At 41.2% G+C, this 22,041-nt stretch overlaps 1 protein-coding gene across 2 annotated transcripts in view; it reads left to right on the plus strand.

The window, feature by feature from the left end:
• LOC139954346 (uncharacterized) overlaps positions 1–22,041 on the plus strand; it is a 132,082-nt gene that overhangs the window by 70,647 nt on the left and 39,394 nt on the right. For both annotated transcript variants that reach the window (XM_071954102.1, XM_071954103.1), the window contains exons 25-32: positions 1,197–1,400; positions 2,109–2,360; positions 2,729–2,977; positions 5,590–5,790; positions 8,723–9,325; positions 13,403–13,564; positions 14,893–15,054; positions 16,762–16,923. In XM_071954102.1, coding sequence (XP_071810203.1) covers positions 1,197–1,400; positions 2,109–2,360; positions 2,729–2,977; positions 5,590–5,790; positions 8,723–9,325; positions 13,403–13,564; positions 14,893–15,054; positions 16,762–16,923 — 1,995 coding nt within the window. The remainder of the gene's footprint in view (positions 1–1,196; positions 1,401–2,108; positions 2,361–2,728; positions 2,978–5,589; positions 5,791–8,722; positions 9,326–13,402; positions 13,565–14,892; positions 15,055–16,761; positions 16,924–22,041) is intronic.

A 22,041-nucleotide genomic window follows, 5' to 3' on the forward strand; every position in this document is an offset into this window, starting at 1 on the left:
TGTGTGAGAGAGTTGCCCGTGGGACAAGACCTTGAAAACATTGAGTTTACGAAGTTGTGTGAGAGAGTTGCCCCGTGGGACAAGGCCTTGAAAACATTGAGATTATGAAGTTGTGTGAGAGAGTTGCCTCGTGGGACAAGGCCTTGAAAACATTGAGTTTATGAAGTTGTATGAAAGAGTTGCCCGTGGGACAAGACCTTGAAAACATTGAGTTTATGAAGTTGTGTGAGAGAGTTGCCTCGTGGGACAAGACCTTGAAAACATTGAGTTGATGAAGTTGTGTGAGAGAGTTGCCCCGTGGGACAAGGCCTTGAAAACATTGAGTTTATGAAGTTGTGTGAGAGAGTTGCCCGTGGGACAAGACCTTGAAAACATTGAGTTTACGAAGTTGTGTGAGAGAGTTGCCCCGTGGGACAAGGCCTTGAAAACATTGAGTTTATGAAGTTGTGTGAGAGAGTTGCCCGTGGGACAAGACCTTGAAAACATTGAGTTTATGAAGTTGTGTGAGAGAGTTGCCCCGTGGGACAAGGCCTTGAAAACATTGAGTTTATGAAGTTGCGTGAGAGAGTTGCCCCGTGGGACAAGGCCTTGAAAACATTGAGTTTATGAAGTTGTATGAAAGAGTTGCCCGTGGGACAAGGCCTTGAAAACATTGAGTTTACGAAGTTGTGTGAAAGAGTTGCCCGTGGGACAAGGCCTTGAAAACATTGAGTTTATGAAGTTGTATGAAAGAGTTGCCGCGTGGGACAAGGCCTTGAAAACATTGAGTTTACGAAGTTGTGTGAGAGAGTTGCCCCGTGGGACAAGTCCTTAAAAAAATTGAGTTTATGAAGTTGTGTGAAAGAGTTGCCCCGTGGGACAAAGCCTTGAAAACATTGAGTTTATGAAGTTGTGTGAGAGAGTTGCCCTGTGGCACCAGGCCTAAAGAATTTGGGTTTATAAAATTGTCAGGAAGAGTTACTGTGTGGGACTTTAGCTAGCTACAATCAAGGCCATATCTCGTTGGGCCCCCCTGCCCCCTTTTAATGTTGGTTCTGATTGCACGGTCTTCTGCATTCCAGTCAACATTGAGCACGGGGACAGGGGAGAGAATGAAGACATTGAGTTCATGAAGTTGTCTGAAAGAGTTGCACTGTAGGGCAAGGCCCTCAACACAGTGAGTTCCTAAAGCAGTTTCATTTCTATGACATTTTCAGTTGTCACATGTGATGCCTTGTCACTTCCGTCTGATGTTCAAGTCAATCCAGCATATTGTGCGTATAGCCGTCTGACGATCGGTTCCAGGTGTAGCTTCTCTTGCTTGAACGGTCTCAGCCTCTCTAACGATGTTTCATCGGTAGTTTGTGAGGACGACGGGACATGGAGTGCTGAGATGAGTGACTTGCCAACACACTGTGAAGGTAAATGTAGGCCATCATATCTGAATAGACGGCATCGACCGCTATCTTTGATGAATTGTGCTAGCTATCATTGGCTGAGAGTCGTGCATAGCGTGAACACGCTTGCACTTTTCCATTGCTTTACATCAAAGATGGCGGTCAGTGACACGTATTGCAATCCATCTACTGGTGGACCCGGATTCGACTAGGGCTAAATCATTGTCGTCAACATAACTGCTAGGGTCCCAAGTCCCATTTCTGCTTCGTGTTCCTTTGTTTTGCTGTCCTCTTATATAACATCGTTTCTGTTATAATTAAAGAAGTAATTTGTCTGTGTCTTGGTTGGTAATAGTTCTCTTTGCTTGGACCTTTTTGAAACCCAATAAACATAAATTGGTTTCGGGTTCGAGGTGGGATTTTAACCGGGGTCCACAGAGGTGAAAGATTGGGAAAGAAACAACTGAGTCAACCTGACACCCAAAAGGTCAGCCCCCCCCCCAAAAAAAAAAAAAAAAATCAGTGCAAAGAATCGATTTGTGACTTTTTCTTACTGGAGAGTGTAGGAGAGTGTAATAGCAGATTTCCATTCACCAACATAAAAGGCTGGTATAGTAGCTCAGTGGGAGAGCACTTGCACAGCCTTTGAGAGGGCACAGGTTCAAGTCTAGCATCAGCTAGTTTGTTTAGTATTATTTCCTTCCCATAAAAAGTTTTTGTTTTTCCTCATAGATGGTATTGCTCCTACCTTATCAGTCTGCCCGGGTCCCACTCAGGCTACTCTAGAAAATGAAAATACAGTGTCTGTGACTTTTGACGTCCCAACTGCAACTGACAACCTCCCATCTAGTGCCCTGACTCTGGTGACATACCCTGCTGATGTAACTTCCCCTTACCTGTTTAACGAAACAACAGATGTGACTTATACCTTCACTGACCAGGCTGGTAACTCCGCTACATGTGTTTTTAGAGTTAGTATATTCGGTAAGTAGAAATAAAAGTTATGATTATTTAGTTTTATATACATTTATGTTTGTTGAGGCATACATTTCTTACATTTCTTGTATGGACAAGTGGAAGGGACATTGAGAGGGGGAAAAGGAAGTCATAAATATTACATATTGTGCAATTATTATTTTATTTAGTATTGAAGCATTATGGTGCGACAAGGGTGTTTTTTCTTTCATTAATATCTCGCAATGACATTGGGCCCTGTGCACTATACTGTTCAGCCACTACTCAAAGTCAATGAGCAACTGTTACAAATGGAAGTACACTCTAGTTTTTTTTGTCCATCAATTTGATGTGGAAAAAAATATGACAGAAATCTCAAAATACTTCTTTGATTTCAGATGAGTTGAAACCGAGGATAGTTTTCTGCCCATCAGCTGGTTACGACATCACTGGCCCACAGCAGACTGAGGTCACATGGCAGACGCCAGTCTTTGAGGATTTAAGAGGGGATCATTTACAAATCACACAATCCCGGGGGACCGGGAACTCGGACAGGTTCTCTTGGGGGACGCATAATGTGGTGTATACAGCAAGTGATATCGACAACGGTCAGATCGCGGTCTGTGAATTCACCATTACTCTCAACCGTAAGTACATCCTCTCCCACAGTGCCTAACTTTGCCACTCATACATTCACTTTATAAACACTATTGCAAATAGATGAAAGAAATCACCATAAACGGAGACTGACTGAAGACAAAAGGTCATATTAATAATAAAAGTCAGTTTTTATACGGATTTTTCAAACTCGAAGGGGTTCTCAAAGCACTCCAACATCACTACCCTGTAACTGCGCCATTTAGACTTAAAACACCCCTTACAAATATATTCTGCCTTTTCATTGGTTTAGAGCACGTCACATGATATGTCTTAGTTTTACTAGACGGCAGCCGTGTGGTAGTGCATCGTTTGCTGTGTGATAGTCCGACGACCATCATACGGCATGCAGTACCCAGACGTCTTTTTTTACCCACCTCGAACCCAATCAGTTGTGCATCTGTGTATCTGAAACGCGCGTACGAACGTTACGTGTACGAAGATGATAAATAGTCTGGTGGAGTGTTATAAAACAAATATTGACTGCTTTAACTCGTGCTATGGTTGAAACTATGACTCCCTCTTTGATCCCTGGACCAGTCCATAAGAACGCTCCGGGGATCACCTCGGGAGTCGTAGTTTTAACCATAACAAGCAGTCAATATTTGTATAATTTGTCTTTTAAATTTAGGATTGCTCTTTTAGATAGTGATTAAGTTCACTTTTAGCTTTTGGGCAATCCCTACACAGCTGTTTGTTTTATACTTCATATTCCTCTTTTGGGGTATTTTTTTTTTTTCTCAGTCTTCTGTTTATTGTATTTTGTTGTTTTTAAAGACAGTGGACACTTTTGGTAATTGTCAAAAACCAGTCTTCTCACTTGGTGTATCTAAACAAACTGCGTAAAACAACAAACCTGTGAAAATTTGAGCTCAATTGGTCGTCGAAGTTGCGAGATATAAATGAAATAAAAAACACCCTTGTCACACGAAGTTGTGTGCTTTCAGATGCTGGATTTCGAGGTTTGAGGTCTCGAAAAAACTACGTCACTTCAGAGGGCAACAATGCAACATCTCGGCAGTTACGTGGCAAAATATAGGATGAAATGTAATTCAATTCCATGTTCAGCCAATCAAATGAAAAGGATGTATTATATTATTTATATTATTATTTGGTTTTATCCACATATACTGATGTGTGTTACCACTGTGTATACTCGATGCTTTAGTCCAAAACCCACAGGCATATTACCCGGGACTTATTTTGAACAAACTTTGCCATATTTTAAATGGTGTTTGAAGCTTTGCATGGTCTTCTCCTGAAGACGAGCAGAGTATACTGAAACGTCGAGACCAAACCGGCTCTTTTCAGAGCCACCACTCCCTCAAAAGAGTTTTTACCCATGGTTGTACCCGCAAGTTTACTATTAACATTTATATTATAGTTGCTCTTTTGCCATATTTTGTTTTGTTACCATCTGCTTTAACATTTTAATAAACAAATGTTTAACGTGAACAACATGTGTAATATATTTGTTGGAGATGTGTTTGTTGCCTCAGAATTAAAATTACCTGCGGCAAATGTTCCTGCCCTCCACAGATATCGTTTGAATGCAAAATAGGTTTTCAAAAGAAACCATTTCTTTTAAAAATTATCAAATACCTAGAGGATGTACAGATAGATTCTGTTTAAACTTTCAGAAAGGAAAGATCTATCCTTAAAGCCATTGGACACTTTCGGAACAGAAAAAAAAAAAATTCACAGATTTACAAATAACTTACAAAGTTTACAGAAGGTAATGGTGAAAGACTTTCTCTTGAAATATTTTTTCATGAAATGCTTTACTTTTTGAGAAAACATTAAAACAATTATCAATTCTCGATATCGAGAATAACGGATTTACAGAAAACACATGTCATGACATGGCGAAACGTGCGAAAACAAGGGTGGGTTTTCCCGTTATTTTCTCCCGACTCCGATGACCGATTGAGCTTAAATTTTCACATGTTTGTTATTTTATATCTTAGTTGTAAGTTGTGATACACGAAGTGTAGGCCTTTGGACAATACTGTTTACTGAAAGTGTCCAATGGCTTTAAATATTAATGTTCAGCGAAAAATATCAGAGCTTAAAAAAAAAAATTCTCCACATTATGTTGATATTTGCAGCCAGTTTAGGGGAGATGTTTTGTAATGAAATTCCCATCTGGACCCATTCAAGTAAACCAGTGGAAAATTGTGGGTAATATTTTTAGAAATTTTAATCAAAACTAAGCACCTCATCAATTGGGGACTTTCAGGACGCTTGGTGGCAGCAGACTTACTAGGTAAACCCATTGTTCTCTGAATCGCTGCTCAGAACTACGTAAACAATGGACATTTACCTGGTAAGTCTGCCGCCACCTACATTGTAGAGTTCCAAAGTCTCCTGTTGAAAAGGCTCTTACAATATACACTGTTATGTTTTCGGAGCTGTTGAAGATGGAAAATTAACGGTAGGTCTATACGTGGATTTGTGGTGTGGAGTTGCAAAAAGGGCTATAATGTCGAATGACCCAATGACTGCCTGTAAGGGTTTAGACTAAGAGCAAACGCCAAGTACATTTTGTTATGTATGATGATTTTTAATTTGATTGTACAATTTTCTTCTCTTCTTTGTGAAGCTGTGGAGTGTTCCTCACTGGATGTACCTGGGAATGGGACCTTGGCTTGTGATCTTTGGCAAAATGGTAAATTCTGCACAATGTTCTGTAATGCCAAATTTGACATACCTAGGCGTCAAAATGGCGAAGAAGTGAGAACACAATATGTTTGTGGTTTATCTGGGATGTGGACACCTAGCTCAAAAGTTCCAGATTGTTCAGGTAAAAATGTAATTGTGTAATACTTACTTATTGATATTTTTCTGTCTGTCTGTCTATATGTCTGTCTGTCTGTCTGTCTGTCTGTCTGTCTGTCTGTCTGTCTGTCTGTCTGTCTGTCTGTCTGTCTGTCTGTCTGTCTGTCTGTCTGTCTGTCTGTCTGTCTGTCTGTGTATATGTATGTCTGTCTGTCTGTCTGTCTGTCTGTCTGTCAGTCTGTCTGTCTGTCTGTCTGTTTGTCTGTCTGTCTGTCTGTCTGTCTGTCTGGCAGGCAGGCAGGCAGTTAGAGCACACAAGACGCAGGGTGTGATTTTGACACCCTGTGTCTTGTGTGTTCTAACCGCGCGCTAAGTTTGCTTGAAGAATATGTTTCCACAGGTGTGCTCATGGAATACTAAAAACACATATTCTCAGTTTTATCAGGACTAGCAGGAAGCCCGTGCTACGGGTCCCGTTAGAGTTCTGCGCTGTTCCACGAGGTTTAAAATAACGGATCAATCTGTGATGAAGAGGTTTTCAACTAGTAGTTTAATCCCAATGAGGCCTGGTTCTTGATAATTTTACCAAGACGAAGTCGAGGTAAATTATCAAGAACCAGGCCTCGGCGGGTTTAAACCACTAGTTGAAAACCGATTCAACATACTTTGATTCCCATTCATCAAAAAACATCAACACTTTTGGTCAAAAAGTAAAATAAATGCAAAAATTATAATTGTTAAATGATTTCTTTCAACACAACACCCCTCCAGCTATGAAATGGTAAGGCTCTCTGCCGGTCCTCGGGTAAACAACTCCTTCTATACTGTGCGCGTCGCGCGTAACGCGTGATGTGGCACAACTGTCCAGGCTGTTGCTCTCGACCAATAGGAATGAAGAAACTGTCCTATAAGCACAGGTGCAAGCTCGCGTGTCACGCCCATGTTTCAACACTTTTTACTGGTCATAAACAAAGGTTTATACACACCCACTTGATGCGCTCTCCACCAATAGGAATAGTGAAACTGTCTGAGGTATTTATCAATAAAAAATATTGTCCCCATGTGCGTGTTTTATATTATTCAGTTTGTCATTTACTCAGTGTAGTAGGCCTGGGCAAATAATTCAAATATCCGGTTAATGGTGAATAGTTTTTCCTAATCGTAACCCCAAATACCGTTTTTGACCTAACTGGATATCCGCAAAGGGCGCGGATAACTTTTAATAAATCGGATAGTCCTCTAATTACAAACAAGAAACCGAATTCCTATTATCTGCGATCGTCAGGGCGAAGACCGAATGGAATGTTTTGCCTGTATCCTTATGAAACTTCTCTGAAGACAGCATAAAACAGCACAAAATAAGTATTTAACTATTATCTGCGATCGTCGGGGCGACGACCGATAGGAATGTTTTGCCTGATTCCTTATGAAACTTCTATTGAGACAGCATAAAACAGCATAAAACAGCATTTCACCTTTGTAAAGAGTTAAAACAATGACATTTCCAACGTATTTTGTTGAAAGATTACAAAAGTTTTCCTTCTAAACGACAACGTTAAGTCAATCACGATATCAAAAGAAAAAGCAAATCGCCGTCTTTAAATTAGATCTGGGTATTTTTATGAATGAACCGAGTGACACTGTCTAAAACTAATATCAATCCGCCCATACGTCACACGTTCACAAGATCTCATTCACAAACGAACGACCACAAACGAACAGCACCCTCTAGTGGCTAAAAAACACGGGAAAAAAAGCACCCTCTAGCGGTCGTGGTGCTCACTATAGCACGTATGTACTGGGGGAAAATATTTGAATATCCGGTTAATTTCTAGGAGTTGGCCAGTGGTGGACTGAATACCAAATTTAACTATTCGCCCAGCACTACAGTGTAGCACCTTGGGTATTCCACAAGTATATATTATGTTAGTACTGAATTTGCCACTTAATAAAACAATCTTTTTATGATCATTTAAGTAAACTTGTAAATTCCTTAAATTCTGTAACAGTGCATTTTACATGAGGATTTGATGAAAGATAAGTGTCAAATCCTTTTTTAATATTTAGATAAACACAGAATCAGACAAATTATTGAAACAATCTAACATGGCTTTTAAATGATTGTAGCAGCATAGCCCTGGCGGCCTTACACTTTCGTTTTGTACTACAGTGACGTCCTGGACATCAGGGTACATTTCTGGGTCGGAAAATTTTTACAGCTTCATAACTCAAATCTTACCTGCAAGAAAGCACCAATTTCAACAGATTCACATTCTATGGCAGCATATATTTTTCTGCAGTGGGTTTTAATCGTCATATATTCTTCACAAATCCGTCGTTTTCATGAAATAATGCAGCTCCCAACGTTAAGGATTCCCATTTTTTTCCGTACTCTCACAGTCTGTCGTGTGTACGCAAGAGGCACGACGCGTAAATTTTGAATTGTGTTAACGCTGTGCAGTCAAGATACGGTGACCAAGAATTCATGCGTCTAAGCTTGCATCGTGCGTCTTGCACGCGAATGTATACGCGTACGCATGACAACAGACAACACTGTGAGAAAACGATCAAAACGGGAATTTTTTAACGCTGGAAGCTGCATTATTTCACGAAAATGACGGATTTGTGAGGAAAATATGAGGACCAAAACCCACCGCAGAAAAATGTATGCCGCCATGAAATGTGAATCTGGTGAAATTAGTGGCTTGTTTCAGGTAAGATTTAAGTTATGAAGCTGTGAAATTTTTCCGCCCTAGAATTGGGCCTCAATAGTTAGGACTCTGTTCCTGTGTACATCCAGAGAAAGAGTCCTATATAGGGCTAGTAGCAGCAGTACCCTATTTTTAGTTTGCTCTCCTGTCATTTGGTAGACTGAACTTTATTGAATCAATTGTTTTAAGAATTGCCAAATTAACAGTTTCTAATGTTCTTTGTTTTGTTTTTTTTGCATTCACCAGAGACAAAGAGATCCACGACAGGAAGATTACCCTCTGAGTTAATGTATTTTTCAGGCGATTGTTCAAATCAATCAACACAGGATAGCATAGCACAGGCTTTTATTGACCTCTTACGGAAAGCTAACTTTACTGAGTTATGTGTACCCATTGAAAAGTGCACTATAGATAACGTTGAAGTCACATGTGGTGAATCAAGCCGACGGAGGCGCAGTTACCAGGAAGATGGGTACCAACAACAGAGACGTCTTCAGCGGTCAGAGGCCAAGGGGTCAACGTTGAGGTCAATGGAGTTGCAACTCAGCAAGCCAGATGAACAAGCTCATAATAAGCAGCGCCGAGAAGCTCTTACCTCTAAAGTTTTCATCTATTTTGATGTCGGTATTAACATCCAGCATTCTGAAGGAGTGGACAGTTTTGATGCAACGATTGATGCCGAAGATAAGATGATAGTGATTGTAGACGGTTTGTCCACTAAGCTAGGCGACGGCACACTACCTCTTGTGGTACCTGAGGTAGAGATGCAATATGATGAGACTTCTTACGGCTACGCAGAGATTGACTGTGAACCAGGTTACATTGCAGACAATGACAACTATGTGTGCGGTGAGTATCAATCTTAGTTGCAAAGCAAAGTGTGATGTCACAATGCAAATCACTATGGAAATAATCACAAACTGTCTTAAGGTGAATCTAACTGTTTTGTAAAAGTGAGCCCTATATAGTCCCCTAGTTGAAGTCTCTACTTATAAAGATGCATCATTTACAATAACTTGGGCTCAATTTCATTACTCTGCTCAGTGCATTTTTTCTTCACTTACAGTCCCCTGTTAGTTGTGCTTTTCTAAAGGCTGTAAGCGTAAATTCTGTAGTAAGCAGTGCCATGAGCTCTGAACCGGACAAGAGAGGATACAGAAGGAGAATGATAAGCCTATGGCAAGATAAAGGAATGTTTGAGATTAGTGAGCAGCGTCTTGCAGACCAGATAAGTACTATCAAACGGAACCAGTGGTTAACCAATGTGGAAATTGAGGAGATGAGGAGGATAGTACAAGCTGAAAGTGATGGAACAGATATTGTTAACCACCAAATACCGGAGGAGGCGGCTGCTGCTAGCTCACAGAGTGGAGATGAGGTGAACCAGCCAGGGTTGCGAAATGGTCAGGATGATGATGGCATCGACGATGAGGAGGGCGTAGAGTTCACGGATGAGGAGGAGGTGCAGATTAAGGCTAAGCTTCAAGAGGTCATGGAAGCGGCGAAGGGGTCAAACGGGTGGAGTATTCCAGCTTTGCGCCGGGTCCCAAGGAAAAGGCTGACAGAAATGTCAGCCGTAGTAAAAGTCCTTGGGTCGGTAAGTACGGATATTCTATCGGAAACTAACCGTCTTATTTTTGCAGGGGCAGTTGTAGTAGGGGAAAAGTTAGGGGTAAAGGTGTCTCAACAAGGGAACAGTACACCATGGTGGAAACGTCGGCTGGAGGGTCAAATTAAAGATTTGCGAAGAGATCTCAGTAGAATAGAACAAATGAATAAGGGTTTATTGAATAGTTCAGACTTAAGGAATACAATTATGACAAAGTACAACGTCAAACGTAAGGGTGTGAGTGTTGTTATAGAGGAGATTAAGCAAAGGGTTAAGGCTAAGGCTGCAAAAGTGAAGAGGTATGACGACAGGGTTAGGCAATTTCACCAGAATAGATTATTTAACACCAATCAGCGTCAGTTGTTAAAGGAATTGGATGGGAAGGCTGACAGCACGCAAGCGGGCCCGAGACCAACAGAGGCAAAAACTTTCTTGGGTGGTATTTGGGACAAACCAGTAAAACACAACCGACAAGCGGAATGGCTAACAGATGTGAAAGATGAGTTGAGAGGGGTACAACAGCAAGAAGGGTTCCAGATTGACGTGGACAAGGTTAAGAGACAGATAAAGAAGGTGCCAAATTGGAAGCCCCGGGTCTGGACCATGTGCATGGGTACTGGTTGAAGAACTTCCGTAGTTTGCATGAGCGAATGGCCCTACAATTGCAAGACTGTCTAGTAGAGGGTAAGGTCCCATCTTGGATGACTGAGGCAAAAACAGTGCTGATCATGAAGGATGTCAAGAAAGGTAACATTGCCAGTAATTATAGACCAATCACGTGCTTACCTGTGATGCATAAACTCTTGACCAGTATGATTGCAGAAGATCTATATCGCCATATGGATGACCAGCAGTTGTTTCCGGAGGAGCAGATAGGCTGTAAGAAGCGGTCCAGAGGTACGAAGGATCAACTTATCATCGATAAGGCTGTACTGAAGGACTGCAGGAGCAAAAAGACTAATTTGGCAATGGCGTGGATCGACTACAAGAAGGCGTATGACATGGTATCGCACACATGGATAATGGAATGTCTGGATATGGTTGGAGTGGCTGATGCAGTAAAACGTCTTTTAGGTGAGAGCATGAAGACGTGGCTAACAAATCTGACAGCCAACGATGATAATCTGGGCAAGGTATGCATAAGAAGAGGTATTTTCCAAGGTGACTCTCTGTCTCCACTGCTGTTTGTTCTTGCACATGATGCCTCTGTTGATGATTCTAAGGAAGGTGAGTGCAGGTTATGTAATGAAGAAGGACGGATGTAAGATCAACCATCTGCTTTTTATGGACGATTTGAAGTTGTTTGCGAAGAATGAGGCCGAGATCGACTCTTTGGTGCAGACCGTCAGGATTTTCAGTGATGAAATCGGGATGAAGTTCGGTCTGGAGAAATGTGCTTCAATGACCATGAAGAGGGGGAAGAGGGTACATTCCGATGGCATTGCTCTGCCAGATGGTGCACAGTTGAGGGCTTTGGGTGAGGAGGAGAGTTATCGGTATCTTGGTGTACTTGAATCGGACCATGTCCTTCACAAGGAATCAAAAGTAAGGCTGAAGGCAGAATACATCAGGCGGGTAAAGATGAGGTACAGTGCGGGTATTGTCGAGTGGACTAAGGAAGATCTAGATGTCACTGACAGGAGAACAAGAAAACTAATGACCATGCATGGCATGCTACACCCGCGGTCAAATGTTAGTAGACTCTATCTTCCGAGGTCAGAGGGCGGAAGGGGTTGCTTAGCGTGGCGGACAGTGTTGGCATCGAGCGCAGAAGCTTGCATTGTCATGTCAGGAGGACCGAGGAGAGCTTGTTGAAAGTTGCACAAAGGTACACGAGGGCAGACGAAGTTGGGCCGAAGGAGTACAAAAGGGAAAGGAAGGAGGAAAGACATCAAGATTGGAGGACAATCCACTTCATGGCCGGTTCTTGAGGTGTACTGAGGAAGTGGCCAGCAGCAAGTCATGGAATTGGTTAAAGAGTGGAGAAATAAAGAAGGAAACAGAGGGCTTGATTACTGTGGCGCAAGACCAGTCTCTAAGGACAAATGTAATGAAGGCAAGGATAGAGAAAGCAAATGTCTCTCCTATGTGTAGAATGTGCAATAAAGCAGAGGAGACTGTATTTTATATTGTTAGCGAATGCAGTAAGATGGCCCAGACGGAGTGCAAAGGAAGACATGACAAGCTGGCCAAGGTGATTCACTGGGATCTGTGTAAGACGTACATGTATGGTGTCAAAGTGCTTGCGAAATGGTACGACCATGTTCCGGAGAAAGTTGTAGAGACCGACCAGGTCAAGATCCTATGGGACTTTACATTCAGACCGATCATGTTATACAACATAGGCGTCCGGATGTTGTACTACATGTATTAGATAAGACGAAGAAGATGTGTCATCTCATTGACATAGCTGTGCCAGGTGATATAAGGGTAGCTTCGAAGGAGATGGAAAAGATCGAGAAGTACCAGGACCTGGCCAGGGAACTTCGTAAGATTTGGCAGGTAAAGGTAAAAGTAGTCCCCGTGGTGGTTGGAGCACTTGGCACCATTCCCAAAGCACTGGGGAAACATCTAGATGAAATAGGGACAAATGTGAGGGTAGATCTGTTACAGAAGGCAGTGCTTTTGGGAACAGCGAGAACAGCGAGGATCCTGAGAAAGACCCTTGAGATCTAAGGCTACGGGACGTAGCCCGACTCGAGGAGTTACTGGCACAAAGGAAAATGAGATCTTTCTTTTTGCATGCTGTGATAAAATGACATAATTCAAAGCATTTATATGGCGCTATACAAAGAACAGAGCGTCTAACAAAGGAAGGGCAACAAGAGCACAAAATAAAAAATGGACCAAGGACAAGCCAAGAATATTAAACAAAAAGAGGAGAAGTTAGGATGGTTCTGGAAACAGAAGTTTCTTGAGGAGGCCTTTAATCACAGCCAAAGGCGCAGCTTCTCTCAGACGTGTTAATTGGTAGCATGTTCCACAAGCGCAGTGCAGCAACTCCGAAGGCTATGTCCTCGGCTTTCCTTTTGGATCTAGAAATGGAGAGCCGGGTCAAGTCTGATGAGGTGTGGAGTCGATAACTGTGTGCATCAGAAATAAAAAGTTGGTTTGATAGAATATCAACAATAAACAGCTTTCATTCATTCATTTTTAAAGCAACTTCTGTAACACTTTCAATTTGTTTCTCATTTTAAAGAAGTCTACTTTTAACTCTTGTTTTATGTTAAGCTGGTACACCGCAAAGACAAGTCTTATCCTAAAGGCTTTATTCCCATATTTATTCACATTGATTTTTCATCCTTGACAATATCTAGTTGCGTGTACCACTGGTTACATGTTCAACAACTTGACCAACGATTGCCAGTCCTGTCCCAGAGGGTGTTATCAGGATCAGCAGGCTCAGCTTTCATGCTTTGATTGCCCCCCTGGTACTACAACAGCCACTTCTGGAGCCAACAATAAGACATTGTGTAAAGGTGAAGAACTAACATTACTTCTTACTTAGGGTGAAAGGGAGTCATTAGGCAGAGGTTGTTTTGCGCCATGTATCACCTGCATTTGACCTGCTTTGGTCGCTATCTTTGAACTTAAATATCATAATAATAATAATAATAATAATAATAATAACAAATTCTTATATAGCGCATTTCACAACAAACCGTATCAATGCGCTTTACATTAGTGCCCTGGTCATTGGGCCAATAAACATCCCTTTTTAATCTTTCTCAGCTCCCATTAGGGAGTATACAGCCCCAAGCTGCCGTGGCGCTCTGAAATTTTCATTCACAATATCAACCTCTACCCTCGCAGGTACCCATTTATACCCCTGGGTGAAGAGATGCAATTATAGAAAAGTATCTTGCTCAAGGACACAAGTGTCACGACTGGGATTCGAACCCACACTCTGGTGAATTAGCACCAGAACTTGAATTCGGTGCTCTTAACCACTCGGCCGTGACACTCATAAGATCTAATATTTAACTCGTTTTCACCTTTAGCAGTGTCAGCTTGTCGGGACATAATGCACTGCTGTCGAAATTCATAATAGAAGTCAGAGCCTCTTTAACAGGAGTTTGACCCTAAATAATGGACGAAATTACTCAGGAAGACCAGATAAGCTGAGCGCGTTGAAGCGTTACACAAACGATCCTAGACTTGACAAATGCTGTCGAACTGGTTTAACCTGCAACAATTTGACAACTGTTCAGCAGTCCAATAAGCCATTTGCGTGTAAGATTTTCATATTGTCTGGTACAATGACGTGCTTGATCAATAGTTACCGCTTGAGCTTGAATTCCTCAGACTGTCGAGACAGTTGCTATGTCACATGATAAGAAGCAAGCTTTTGCTTAATAGTTACATAAAACAGTGAACACCCATACATGATTCTGAATGGATGTGTATGGCACAATGGTACCAGGGTTTGCTCATCTGGAGGTTGCTATAATATACAAAAGCTTGCCCTGTACCATGTGACATACTGTCTGTGTACATGTAGTCTAAGGAATTCAAATGTAAGCTGAACATTGTGACTAAAAAACTCATTGTACTAGACATTATTCAAATCTAACTCGCAAATAGCTTATTGTTCCTTTTTGAACCGTGCAGTTCATTCGGAGAGCGGTATACTAAAATAATCAATATCCTTTAGATGCTCGGAGAAATCTTAAGAATATCAGTGTAAATTTATTAAAAGAGAAGTTCTTGGGCAGATTGATCTATAGTTTCACAGTCATGAACAGAAACAAAATAATAATAATTCTTCAGAAATAGTTAATGGTCTTTGTGCAATTTCTTTGAACAGAGTCGTGCCCAGTTGGTCAGTACTCTGACACTGGTACCATCCCTTGCTTCAAATGTGCTTTCGGAGAATTCCAACCGGAGCCTGGCCAGACGTCATGTCTACCATGCCCAGATGGCACAACCTGTCAGGACTATGGTTCTCAGTCCATGGATCAGTGTCTAGGTAGGTACATGTATGTTGAAAGTCTGATCGATAGATCAGCCAGTCCACAGCCAGACATCATGTCTACCATGCCCTGATGATACAACCTGTTAGGACTATGGTTCTCAGTCCATGGATCAGTGTCTAGGTAGGTATGTTGTAAGTCTGATCGATAGATCAGCCAGTCCAGAGCCACGTCATGTCTACCATGCCCTGATGGCACAACCTGTCAGGGCTATGGTTCTCAGTCCATGGATCAGTGTCTAGGTAGGTATGTTGTAAAGTTTGATAGATAGATCAGCCAGTCCAGAGCCACGTCATGTCTACCATGCCCTGATGGCACAACCTGTCAGGGCTATGGTTCTCAGTCCATGGATCAGTGTCTAGGTAGGTATGTTGTAAAGTCAGGTAGATAGATCAGCCAGTCCAGAGCCACGTAATGTCTACCATGCCCTGATGATACAACCTGTCAGGACTATGGTTCTCAGTCCATGGATCAGTGTCTAGGTAGGTATGTTGTAAGTCTGATCGATAGATCAGCCAGTCCAGAGCCACGTCATGTCTACCATGCCCTGATGATACAACCTGTCAGGACTATGGTTCTCAGTCCATGGATCAGTGTCTAGGTAGGTATGTTGTAAAGTCAGATAGATAGATCAGCCAGTCCAGAGCCACGTCATGTCTACCATGCCCTGATGATACAACCTGTCAGGACTATGGTTCTCAGTCCATGGATCAGTGTCTAGGTAGGTATGTTGTAAAGTCTGATAGATAGATCAGCCAGTCCAGAGCCACGTCATGTCTACCATGCCCTGATGGCACAACCTGTCAGGGCTATGGTTCTCAGTCCATGGATCAGTGTCTAGGTAGGTATCTGATAGATAGATCAGCCAGTCCAGAGCCACGTCATGTCTACCATGCCCTGATGATACAACCTGTCATGACTATGGTTCTCAGTCCATGGATCAGTGTCTAGGTAGGTATGTTGTAAAGTCTGATAGATAGATCAGCCAGTCCAGAGCCACGTCATGTCTACCATGCCCTGATGGCACAACCTGTCAGGACTATATGGTTCTCAGTCCATGGATCAGTGTCTAGGTAGGTATGTTGTAAAGTCTGATAGATAGATCAGCCAGTCCAGAGCCACGTCATGTCTACCATGCCCTGATGGCACAACCTGTCAGGACTATATGGTTCTCAGTCCATGGATCAGTGTCTAGGTAGGTATGTTGTAAAGTCTGATAGATAGATCAGCCAGTCCAGAGCCACGTCATGTCTACCATGCCCTGATGGCACAACCTGTCAGGACTATGGTTCTCAGTCCATGGATCAGTGTCTAGGTAGGTATGTTGTAAAGTCTGATAGATAGATCAGCCAGTCCACAGCCACGTCATGTCTACCATGCCCTGATGGCACAACCTGTCAGGACTATGGTTCTTAGTCCATGGATCAGTGTCTAGGTAGGTATGTTGTAAAGTCTGATAGATAGATCAGCCAGTCCACAGCCAGACTTCATGTCTGCCATGCCCTGATGGAATGCTCCAGTATAAATTTACAATCTCATAGGGTACTGGTGCCCTTTACCAAGGAGAAAATGCCTTAGTGCCCTTCCCTTTCAACAACCGCAAGCATACAGGGCTGAAACAGGTTTAGTTATTTAACCTTACTTTAGTAATCATCTGCGTGTGTTTGTAGCTTGATTTATCAGGATGTGTTTTTGTTTTACAGAAATATGCAGCCCAGGCAGTGTGTCCGACACAGGCCTTTTTCCATGTACCCTGTGTGATCGTCGTAGCTACCAGCCTAACAGCCAGCAACGACACTGCTTACTGTGCCCAGGAAGCAACACAACAATCAATAATGGATCTACCAGCTTGGAGCAATGTGTTTGTAAGTACATGATAACATTTTATAGTTTGTGACATAATCTATACTTCACAATGTAGTGGTATTAAAGTCTGTAAAATTATGCTCGAAACAGTTATGGACAAATATTGGATTGATGGATATGAGTAAATTGCAGGTAGCTGATTATGCTAAGCAAAGTGTCATGTCACAGAGTTAGCTTGTCTCCTACTGGTACCAGAATGTTCAACAGCATCACCCCCATACTCTATAAACTACATGCATACACTGGCTACCTGTCAATCAGCGAATTCAATTCAAACTAGACATTAGGTGTTTGTGAACAAACACAAAGCTGTTCCGTGTTCTTTTGCTTGGATTATGTGCTAAAATGACCAAGGAGCCTATAACTGAAAAAAAAGTTTGAAATTGTTGAATAGTGTCTTGAGTTATGGTGCCACTTGCGGTTGACCCCAAAGTAGAGGTCGACATGGGGTCACGGTAACCTAAGGCTAATCTCCAATGCCCAAGGGGTCTAAAACTGAAAAAAAGTTTTAAAATCGGTTGAATAGTACTTGAGATGGTCCCACTTCCAGTTGACACGGAAGAAGAGGTCAAAATGAGGTCACGGTTTTTCCCAACAAATTTTAAGTCCTAAGGAGTCTATAACTGAAGAATTTTTTTTTAATCGGTTGTGTAACTCTTGAGATATGGTCCCACTTCCGGTTGACCCGGAAGTAGAGGTCAACTTGATGTCACAGTTTTTCAAAATTAATGTCCATGCCCCACGGAGTCTTCACTACAGTGTAAAAATTGGTCCTGCACTCCTTGAGATATGGTGTTGCAAGGATTTTCAGTCACTCGTCAATAGAGGGCGGTATATAAGATAAGTGGTCCCTAGTTGAATAATGTAAAAACTTGCATTTGACTCAGGATTGTTTAATTTGGTTGGTTTCTTGAGTTCATGCTAGTATCTTTAGAGTCCATTGCCATGTGACAAACTACTTAAGGATAAAATCCTTGTATTTGGTTGGTGGTTTGATGTTTGATCTTGTTCGAGTGGATTTTACTGAACTCGTAACCACCAAACTCTGCACCTACGATCACCATTTTCGGCTTAATGTGCATGCGCGGAATAAAATGTGCGAGCTTGGAAGCACACAAACAAAAGAAATCCCTGCTAAGCAGTGTATTTTGCTTGACGTAAGCGCAGAATTCACTGCTTCTGCTAAGCACTGAATCTTTGCTTCCAGAGCAGAGCACGCCATTGGGCCCATTTGCACAAGATTTTTCATAAGGTTTATTGCGATTCAGAACCGCAATGCATTTTGGGAAGGAATATGGGGCGGTTACTATGCAGTTTGTACGACTCGCGCTCGCAACGCCCTCTCTTGAATTTTTGCAATTCGCAATAAAACCTTAATAGGCAAGTTCCCATCATGATAGGCCTGGGTGACTAGTGAAATTTACAAACTCGACTAATCGCCCCTCAAACCCAACTTGGACGCTTGTCGCGATAAATTACGGATTCTCAAGACTTGTGCCGCAAAGTGTTGCAAGCGCACGTTATATTATATGTTGCGAATAGTAAGAAGCAACACAACCAGTGTTTCACTGGACAGGTAGTCGGGACAATTTTTGTAGTCAACGTTTGAGCACGATTGTAACAGAGTAGAGAAAAATAGTAGTCGCGACTCAAATAATAATTTGTAGTCGTAACTCAAATAATAATTTGTAGTCGCGACTTTAACACTAAAGCACACTAGTCGCCCCGGCCTACTTTTGCACGTAAGTAAACCACGGGTATTATCCTGAGATTGCAAATCAAATTTTTAAGTCACTGTTGTTTTCAGTTTTACAGGACTTGAGCACAATTAGTCAACTGTAGCTTTTTTTATTGCGAATTGTGACGCTCAAGAACACATTCCCTGCTAAGCTGTTAAATACACTTAGCGTAAGCACAATTCCATGATTACGCAAGCGCTGCGATTCTATCCTTTAAAAGCCATTGGCCCTGGACCAAACTACACTAAAGATTTTTACACACAAAAAGCAGCTAAACACAGCAAATACAAGTACAAGTTGTGAATCAAGGTATTCTGCTGATCTGCAATTTGTTTTAAAGCAAAATATTTTGCCTATTGATTATATAAGCAGCTCTATAACATTAAGCCACTATTCTGCTCAATTTATGCATTTTTATAAAGCAAAATGTTTTGCCTATTATAAGCAGCTTTATACAAATGACCCACTCAACCACAAGAGAAACGTCAGCATAATAAAATTGCTGCTTTTGTATTCCTGCCAAAGAGTTTTTGTATGTCATGGTATAATTTCCGAAAAGAAAGCGAAATACTTGAATTAGTTTAGACAAATGGTCCCCGGCGCAAACAAGGTGACTTCACCCGTAAATGATTCAAAATCCCTGGCGTTCTATTTTCGTCGTCGCCTGAACCGAAGCCGGTCAACTCGGTCCCAAACCAACTCGGTCCCAGTCATACGTTGACAGTTTTTTCACTAATTTCTCAAAAACTACAACACCACAGCAAGTAATATGTTAAGGGAAGCTTTCAACTATCATTATCTTCAAACTGTTTAAGTTTAGTGTAAACATGGAGGTAGAATGTGTGGACACGATGGTGTGTCGTCGTCGTCAAAAACCCCTATTCAATTGCGCACGTTCGTTAAACGAAAACCCTATGCCTTCGTGTACGTCCAGAACTCGGTTAGGAAACGAATAAAAAGAGAATTCGCTGTGGTCCAGAACGTAAGTAGAAAAACAACAAAAGGAGACTTGAGTAGACTTCTCTCAAGAAGTCACAACTCATGATAGGTACATACTGAATTGCATTTACCATAGAGAATGTTTAACAATAACATGGAAGCGACTGCATCCAGTTATATTCAAATGCGTATACTCATCTCAAGAAGTTACAACTCATGATAGGTACATACTGTATGGCATTTACACAGGTTATGTTGGGCTAACAATTGAGAAAAAGAAAAGGCAACACTATCAATATAAAGATAAGAATCTAACTTAAATATCACAAAAAGAAATATTTTTTTAGTTTTGGGGGATAAACAAAATTTAATGATGTATGGAGAATCGAACTCGCATCTATTAGATACGAATTCACGACTAATGACCATTACGCTACAAGGGCCGATAAATATCAATTTGTTTACATGTGTGTATATATCAACAGAGGGGATTATGATCCGGCGAAATAATTCTCGTCTCATGATTTTGGGAACATTGTCAGTAAATATGAACTGCCAACGCCTATAACTATTAGGTAGGGTTGAAATGTAGTATTATAGGCCTTTAGGGGTTTTTGACGACGACGTTGTCGTCGTCAAAAACCCATATCTAAATTACACACGTTTGTCTCGGACGTAAGCCACCTCAGAGTCTAAATGTGACATTTTTTCACTCATTTCTCAAAAACTACAACACCACAGCAAGTAATATTTTAAGAGAAGCTTTCAACTGTCATTATCTTTAAGTTTAGTGTAATTCTGTGGACACCATGGTATGTCGTCGTCGTAAAAAAAAAACCTATTCAATTACGCACGTTCGTTTGAACGAAATCCCTAAATCTTCGTACTTTGTCGCGTGCAAAGTATATGGGCCCGGAAGCCGGTTAGATTGCTATGGGTCCTGAACGATGGTAGGAAAACAGAATGAGTAGACTCCTCTCAAGAAGTCACAACTCATGATAGGTACATACTGCATGGCATTTGCCATAGAGAATGTTTAACAATAACATGGAAGTGACTGCATCCAGTTATATTCAAACACGTAGACTCATCTCAAGAAGTCACAACTCATGATAGGTACATACTGTATGGCATTTACCAAAGAGAATATTTAACAATAACATGGAAGCGACTGCATCCAGTTATATTCAAATGAAGATTACGTGGTTAATTAATTAAGATTTTCAATTTTTTTTACATTTAGAGTAAAGCTTATGTTCTAAGCTACAATTTGGTATAATAAACTCACTCTTTCATATTATAGTTTGGGAGATTAGGCTTAAAGAAAAAAAAGTGTACAAATGCAATGGGGTTTTGGCGAGAAACAAAGAATAATAATAATAATAATAAAAATAACTAGACATTAGGTGTTTGTGAACAAACACAAAGCTGTTCCGTGTTCTTTTGCTTGGATTATGTGATAAAATTACCAAGGAGTCTATAATTAAAAAAAGTTTGAAAATGTTGAATAGTGTCTTGAGTTATGGTGCCACTTCTGGTTAACCCGGAAGTAGATGTCGACATGGGTCACGGTAACCTAAGGCTACTCTCCAATGCCCAAGGAGTCAATGCCCAACTTGAGGTCACGGTTTTTCAAAGTTTATTTGTAACGCCTAAGGGGTCTAAAACTAAAGCAAGTTTGAAAATCAGTTGTATAGTACTTGAGATATGGTCCCACTTCCGGTTGACCCGGAAGTAGAGGTCAACTTTAGATCACGGTTTTTCAAAGTTTATTTATAACGCCTAAGGGGTCTAAAACTAAAGAAAGTTTGAAAATCAGTTGTATAGTACTTGAGATATGGTCCCACTTCTGGTTGACCTGGAAGTAGAGGTCAACTTGAGGTCACGGTTTTTCCAAATTAATCTCCAATCCCCAAGGAGTCTTTAACTACAAGCAGGGTAGGAATCGACCGAGTACTTCTTGAGATATGGTGCTACAAAGATTTCCCAATTAAATATGCAAATGAGGGTCACGTGGTTAATTAATTAAGAAATTTAACATTTTTTACATTTTAAGTAAAGCTTATATTCTAAGCTTCAATTTGGTATAATAAACTCACTCTTTCGTATTATAGTTTAAAGATTAGGCATAAAGAAAAAACGTGCACAAATGCAATGGGGTTTTGGCGAGATACAAAGAATAATAATAATAAACATAATAAAAATCTCGACAAAAAAAATAGCTGTTCCGACTGGATCGGAACAGCTAATAATTAGACATTAAGTGTTTGTGAACAAACACGAAGCTGTTCCGTGTTGTTTTGCTTGGATTATGTGCTTCATTGCCCAAGGAATCTATGACTGAAAAAAAACGTTTCAAAAAAGTTTTGTATAGCTCTTGATATAAGGTCACACTTCCCGGTTGACCCGTAAGTAAAGGTCAACATGGGCTCACAGCTA

The sequence above is a fragment of the Asterias amurensis genome, chromosome 2 (genome assembly GCF_032118995.1).
Source record: "Asterias amurensis chromosome 2, ASM3211899v1".
Lineage (NCBI taxonomy): Eukaryota > Metazoa > Echinodermata > Asteroidea > Forcipulatida > Asteriidae > Asterias > Asterias amurensis.